This window comes from Phoenix dactylifera, chromosome 1, assembly GCF_051530095.1.
Source record: "Phoenix dactylifera cultivar Ajwa chromosome 1, Ajwa_hap1_PhDact_Kaust_v1.1, whole genome shotgun sequence".
Classification (NCBI taxonomy): domain Eukaryota; kingdom Viridiplantae; phylum Streptophyta; class Magnoliopsida; order Arecales; family Arecaceae; genus Phoenix; species Phoenix dactylifera.
This window is the reverse complement of record NC_143190.1, coordinates 32,448,584-32,456,360: the sequence shown is the minus strand read 5'-3', so window position 1 is coordinate 32,456,360 and position 7,777 is coordinate 32,448,584. Positions and strand designations below refer to the sequence as shown.

The window sequence follows — 7,777 nt, the reverse complement described above, 5'->3', positions numbered from 1 at the left end:
GAAGATATTTATTGTCTATGTAAGTTCAGAGAACTCAAATCTTTTTTTCCCAACTATAATAAAATATGCAATGAAATGATTATTGGAAAATAAAATTTGCATAACGGTTCGATAGCTTTAATGAGTTAAAAACTAATTTTGCAACTGTTAAATTGCATTGCCGCACCAATTTTTAGTACCCTATGATAAAATCATTCACACCAGCTTCCACCATCAACTCTTCAGTGTGTTTTTTCCTCTCAATTTCATGTCCTTTCTTTTTGTTTGGGTGGAACTCGAGTAAACCGGCCTTCCATGTACTTTTAACTCCATCCAATTCTAAAGGATTTGCCATCAAACTAATGCACCATCTCTTGTTTATGTTGCTATCAGCTCAAGGCGCAGGCATATACAGAGAAGTTTGCGTTACATGACGCCATATCTGCCTAATTATGTTGCTATCAGATCTAGGTGCAAGCAAAGAGAAATTTATCATTCCATGTGTTAAGTCAAACGATATATATACATTGCATGACAACCTGTTTACATATACATAAACCACCAAAGACCACAATAGACCCACTTCCTAGTTCTTACAGACAGACACATCACTGCCATCAAACTTTCACCCATATGCACATCACAATGAAACATAGACTGGAAAGCAAGCACCGGAAATGAACAAAGGTGCCAAACCTGGAAACCCAAGTACCTACCAAACTACTAGCAAAGTTACAAAATTTTGGAGATAATAAGATCGCCATACATCTCCAAGGACCGAGCTTCCCTGCACCAGAAACCAACCATTCAACGGCTGCTATCTTCCAAATCAGTCACTGTCCAAGAAGAGACCAACGTCCCCACTCCCCAGCATTCACCTCGGAAGGGCCCTACAGACCAAAGGACACTTCATCTCAAGGGACATCTTCAAGCACTCGGACAGGTCTACCCCACCATCAGAGGGCACCCATTTGAAGCTCTGAAGCAGCTGAGCCAACCAGAGATGAACAGTGGCCAAGCCCAGGGCTTTTCCAGGGCAGACCCTCCTCCCCGACCCGAACGGCGCCAGCCTCAGGTCGGAACCCAGAATGCTCACATCCTCGGCCATGAAGCGCTCCGGCCGGAATTCATTGGGGTCGGCCCAGATGCGCTCGTCGTGGGTGATCGCCCACATGTTCACCATTGCTGTGGTCCCGGCAGGAATGAAGTGATCCCCGACATGAACGTCATGGATGGCGAGGCGAGCCCAGGACAGGAGTGGGCCAGGTGGGTGCATTCGAAGAGATTCTTTCACTACAGATTGAAGGTAAGGAAGGTTAGGAATGTCGGAATCCGAGACAAGGCGCGAGTTTCCTACAACAGCATCCATCTCAGATTGGACTTTGGACTGGATGTCTGGGTGCAGCACCATTCTCGCCATGATCCATTCCAGAAGGATGGCCACCGTATCGGTTCCTCTAAATATCATCTCCTGAGACAAAGCCTTTGCCTGTTAACATTCTGTAACACTAAAGATTAACCCAACCATTAACTCGGCATAATTATGCTGTCAACCTAAAGCTCTCGCTAAAGAACAGAAGGAAAAGGATTATATTGGACAGCTACGTACCCAAGGAGGGCATCGTAGGAAAAGACCATCCGGAATCCAACAAACCAGTAGCTGGCCTTACTGCACTATATCAAACTACAAACTGATGGAGCACCTACTTTAAGGAAAAACCAATAGATATCCTCATCGAAATAGCAAGTAGCTTGAAGGTGTCGACATCTTAATTTTTTGAAATAGCATGATCATTGGTCATCGCAGGTCATACTAGATAAGATAAAGCCTGGTAACTCATCCATCCAAAAAGACAAGAACAAAATTTAAAGCTTTCAATTAGACATCCAAAACTAACCAATATAAAAGATAAAAGACCTCTCCCCTTAACCACCAAGAAAACTACAACACAACTAGAAAGATCATCGGAAACAAACCGAAAAATAACAACAAAATTAAGGGGGGAAAAAAATCAAGAAGAAGAGTATGGGAAGAAGAACATACCCAGAGAACAGCAACCATGTCAGAGTCAGAGAGCGTCTCCTCCTTCTCCAAATCCAGCAGCACATCCACGAAGTCCCCATCCTCATTCGGAACACCTCTGTCGATCCTCCTCCTCCTGTGCTCCTCTACGATCTTTCCCACAAACACATTAACTCTTTCAACCAATCCCCTGCACCTCTTTCTCACTCCTTGGAGATCCATCCACCCCAACAGAGGCAAGTGGTCGCTCCAGTTGAACACCCCAAGAAGCTCATACCCTTCTTTCACCAGTCCTTCCAATTCCAGCCCTTCCCCCTTCCCAAAATCGAATATTTTTCCGAAAACGCTCATCATAACGTTGTTTAAAGACCCGAAATGCAGCAACCGCTTCACCTCCACCACTCCATCGGTCCTCATCAGAGCCTTTATCTCCTCCACCATCTGCGCCCCGATCGCAAGCCGGTGTCCGCCGAAGGCGGCGACTCTCCTGGGGCTGAACAAATGGGTGGCGGAGATTCTCCTCAGATTCCTCCAGTACTCGCCGAAGGGCGCGAAGCCCATGGCGCGGTGGAAGAGGAGCTCGTAGGCGGACTCCTTGATCGGCCGGTCGGCGAAGGCCGAGCTGTTGAGGATCTCCTTGGCGGTGTCCGGGTGGCTCGACACGATGAACCGGGTAAAGCCGACGGAGAAGGCCATCAGACGGGCGGCGCCGAGGGTCCGGGCGAGGCCGGCGAGGGCCCGGTGAGCGGCGGTGCCCGCGAGGGCCAGGACGATGCCCGGCGGGCCGGGGATCGAACGCGGAGCCCTGGAAAGCGCCCACGCGAGGCCGCCGGGAGAGAGGCAGACAGCGGCGAGCACGACGGCGGCGACGGCGAAGAGCGGAGGGAGGACGGTTTTCGGGACGAAGAGGAGGAAAGGCGCGGTTTCGAAGTCGAAAGACGTCATCTTTGAAGCGATGGAGAGGAATGGGAACAGCAGAAGTGAAGGAGGAGAGCAAGGGAAGAGTTCGAAGTCGGGAAGCGGTGAAGAAGGAAGTGAAAGGGAGCGGTTATATAGCGGTTGGAAGACGAGAGTTGGGCTTAAAATTTAACTCGGGTTAACTCCTTTCCTTATTTCTTTAACCGCGGTCAAGGGGTTAAAAAAATTATCATTAATACTCTGCTGCCACTACTTTTTGATGATTCTACGGATTTGCCCCTGCTCATAGGGCTACGGCTATTTGATGACGATGTTGCCACCTGTGAACAGTAGGCCGTCGCCGGGGATGGTGTTCCGTATGGGGGCATTTCGGTCTTTCAAAAAGGCCTCGGATCTGGTCACCGGGATGTGAGTGTAACTGCCGCTGAGTCATCGTGGTGGGGTCTGAGGGGGACACGTGGCGGGAGGGGGAGGAGCGCCGGATGGATAGGCACGTGTGCGGCCCGCCAATCAGGAGCATAACGGTCTGGGAGACGGAGCACCCGGTCCTTTTTAAGGCCTACAGTGGAGGATTAAATATGGCCAAACGTTATGTATGACACTTTCTATATATATAGATATATGGCCAAAGTCGGATGGCTGAAGTTTTTTTTTTTTTGATAAATACAAACTCAGAAAATACGCACATGAGTATATACAGAGAAATCAGAATAAAAAATACAACAAAAAGAGTACCGGATAGACTCAGTACTTTTTTAAAAAAAATATTTGAATGGTGTGCAGCAAAAAATACAAGCCAAGGATCGAATGTTTCGGATTGGCCATCAGTTTTCTATTGCATAAAAAATATAGCATGCCAGCCATAACATCACTTGCAGCCATAACTATATGTCATATATGCATATATTGGCTTTGACACATAATAAGCACGTAGATTTGATGAGGAGTGTGTTTGTAGGAGTTCAGAAGATTCTACTGGCCAATTTGATTCCTTTAAAATATTAAAAATGCGTGATGTGCTTGTGATGCCATCTCATGTGCTCATGTGTGACATCATGCAAAAGTAAAATAGACATGCAAGTTGCAGCCAACCCTGAATGATATATATTTGGCAACCAAAATCTCTGAAAGATTCGAAAACCACAACTGTGGATGCTAACTTTTTGGATGGAGTAGAGATCTTATTTGGTGTGCATTTTGCACCACAGAGAGTTGATATATGAAGAGGGCGAAAATATCAAGCAGCTTAGTTGTGATTCGCATTGCATACGTATAGTTTTCGCCTAAGTATATGTATTACGTTACCGTGCTCCGCAGGAGGAGACTAGGCAGCGTATGCGTCATGCTGACCCAAGCTACCACTTGTTCAGCGTAACAGCGGAACACATTTGGGTCAGGTCCGATGATCATGGGAACAGTTGATGGTTCAATGCGTTGTCGAGCGTCAGATCTGACCTCCTCTCACATGGATTTAATGATTGTTTTATGAGATAGTTTTGAAGTCATCCTGATTCTTGTAAATATATTTTTTTGGTGGGTTTTTTTTTTTTGAACCTTTAGCTTTGTTGGACGTCGTGCCATAAAATTGAATCAAATAATTGACCCAAAAATTTATTTTTAGTCGTAGATTACCATGATCGAGAACTAGTTTACTCGGTGCAGTCTTCGGAATAAAACAATCTAAAGCAATCAAGAGCATTTTGGCTTTAGTACAAGGTTTGCAAAGATTATTGATTCAGATTGGCATTTTGAAGGCATTCACATTTAGCCATCTAGCATACTCAAACGCTCATAACTAAACTAAATTAATTTCTCCAATTGCTATTCTACACAAACTGAAGTCCGTACCTTGATAAGCAACACTGGTTTTGAAATTTTAAGCCCAACTTCAAAAAGTTGAAAAGTTTGCAATCCAACTCTTGCACTTAAAGGTGACTTACAGCCAAAGATCCTCCAACACTGCAATGCCAACTTCCAACTACAACGCCACAGCCATTTACAGCAAGTTTAGTTTGCAATTTAGAAATTTCACCACCAAACAATGTTTGTTGTTAATCAAAAAGTAACCAGAGCATTAAGAGGTTCAAGAATTAGATAGATAGAAGAGGATTTCTATCTACAACGTTGGACCGTGTTAAAACATTTGAAGAAGAAGAGAAAAACAAAAAAAAAAAGAGAAAAAAATAATTTTATTTCTCTATTTTATCATGTACGATACATTTTAGGAGTTATATATACTCGTGTATAAACTCCATATAAGAAAAATAATATAGGCTAATATAGAATCATGCTAATAAAGAAAATATTATTAGCTAATACAAGTTGTTACGTGATCTCTAAAATCACTCTAACATGATTATACTAAGAAAGAAAAATAATATAGGCCGATACAGGATCACGCTAACAATTAAACATATTATGGGTTGTACAAATAGTTACGTGATTCCTAACATTACGTTAATATTTTTCCTCAAACTCAAGATAGTACTATAGGTGCCAGCTTGAGTTTGAAAACTAGATCACAAATATACCCAAAAATTGACGTATAAGATCAAGAGCTGAAGTAGTATCTCAGCAGTTGATGTGATAGATTAGGAGCTGACATAACAACTCAAAAGCTGACATGGTGGTAGATCAAGAGTTGATGTGGCAGCACAGAGCCTGATGTGGCAAAATACGAGCTATTATAGTAACTCAAAAATTGATATAACAAATTAGGAGTTGACATAACAACTCCGAAGCCAATATAGCAGAATAATGTATCAAGCTGATGTGACAATATATAATTTGATATGGCTGAACAAAAACTGACATAGTAACTTCAAAACAGATGCAAGAGATCAGAAAACTAATACAACAAACTGATGTGTTCGGTAAAACTGACGTAGCTAATTGACGAGATAGACTAATGCGTCCATTGACATAACTAACTAAAATAGCAAATTGGAATGTCTGTCAATGTGTCTCATTGACGTGTCTTTCAATGTGGTTGATTGACTTGTTTGATGATGTGACAGCAAAAAGATACATAGAAGATGACAGTCGCAGCAAGGATAGAGCTTAGAGAGAAAGTAACCAAAGGTCGACGATCCTTGTAGATTGAAGCACCTTGAAAGAGGAACAAGAGATCTCAAACTGGATGGTGAAGAAGTCGGAGGCAGCAAATAAAATCAGAGATGGACAGAAAAGAGCTGAGTGACGATGAGGAGAGATGACTGAAGATCTAAAGTTGAAAAGAAAAGTAGTAGAGAGAAGCTGCGGATCCATTAGAAAATAAAAAATCTTCGAGTATTAATCTGCCAGAAATAGAGGATATACAGATTTACTAATAAGATCTTTAAATGTTGATTCACTAAAAATAGAAAATTTGCAGGAAAACAAAAGATTTGCACATCCACTAAAAAATATCGGATGTTGATTCACTCAGAAACAGGGATCAATGATCGGCAATGGGGGTCTTCAAAGCTTCTAGACATGGCAATGACGACTATAACAAAGGAAGAAGAGATGGTGACAGTAGATTAGATGATCGGTCACTCTAATACCAAGTTAAAATATTTGCAAAAGGAGAGAAAAATAAAAGAAAGAGAGAGAAAATAGATTTTATTTCTCTTTTCCATCTCATTCGGTATATCTCAGGAATTATATATGCTCATGTACAGGCTTCATATAAAGAAAATAATATAGGCTGATATAGGATTACACTAACAAAAAAATATTATTGATTGATATAAGTTGTTACATGATTACTAAAATCACTTTAACGAGATCATATGATGCACGACAACAGGAAAAAAAGAGGGAGAAAGAGAGAAGGAGAGGAGAGGAAGAAGGGAAGAGAAAGAAGAGGAAGAGAACTAGGCTTCGCACCTAGTCTTATCTCAAGGCTTCACACCAAGGATAAAAGAAAAGAATAATCATTTTTCATTCATCATAGCATAACCGTAAACAATGTATGATCCAACATATTTATAGAATTATAGACCCAGAAAATGCAAACAACCTCCTAAAAGAAACTAGTCTCACAAAAGACCTTAAAAATAACGAAATACCAAAATAAGTCCTAAAGCTGTCAAATAACAAACTATCCTAATAAACCCAAATAACATAAAATCAATTCAAAATAAAATCAAGCTAGCTGAATCTGCTGGGATCCGCTGAGCTGGTTGGATCCTGTGGCGACCGGCTGACTTGGCACTAGTGTCCGCATCAAATAAAAAATAATAATATAGGCTCATACTAATAAAGAAAAATATTATGAGCCGATGTAGATCATTACATCATTCCTAAAATTACAATAAGCAAAATGTAGATAATAGGTAAAAATAAGCTAAAATTTATATAAATCGATCCATATATAGTGCAAAACAATAAAATATTATAAATTATGCGTCCATATAGAAACGATGCCCTCATCCAAATGGTCGACAAAAAATTGACCCCACCCCTCTGCAATCCTATTAAGGAGAGCTCCGATGCTTGCCAACGCATCGGACCGTCCTACTCCGAGTGCGAAGATGACAGCCATCTGATCTCAACCACCAGGATCATGATCGAGACGGACTACTGGTGCGCGAGGACCACCATCGGATAGTGTTCCTTTTAGTGGAAAGCACCGGACCGCTCGATGCTGGACCGCTCTTTTCTATCCACTCGGCTTGGAGACGATGATCGCTTCGGCCATCCACTCCATTATTCCATCGTCATCATCGTTATCATCGCAGGATAAAGATCAAAAAAGCATGTTTTAATGACGATGCCGACCAATTTGACATCGCCGCGTGCGACGCTTCGCTCCGTATGTCAGTGTCGGATGGCACGTGGTAAGGGGAAACTTTTTCGCGCTCCGTATCCCAG

At 42.2% G+C, this 7,777-nt stretch overlaps 1 protein-coding gene across 1 annotated transcript; it reads right to left on the bottom strand.

The window, feature by feature from the left end:
* Positions 1-483: 483 nt before the first annotated feature.
* LOC103705565 (cytochrome P450 78A5-like) lies at positions 484-3,021 on the bottom strand. Its single transcript, XM_008789328.6, has 2 exons — positions 2,024-3,021; positions 484-1,450 (listed from the first exon to the last, which is right to left on the bottom strand). Exons 1-2 carry the CDS (start codon positions 2,945-2,947, stop codon positions 854-856), a joined length of 1,521 nt encoding a protein of 506 aa, XP_008787550.4. The 5' UTR covers positions 2,948-3,021; the 3' UTR covers positions 484-853.
* Between the last annotated feature and the right edge of the window lie 4,756 nt (positions 3,022-7,777).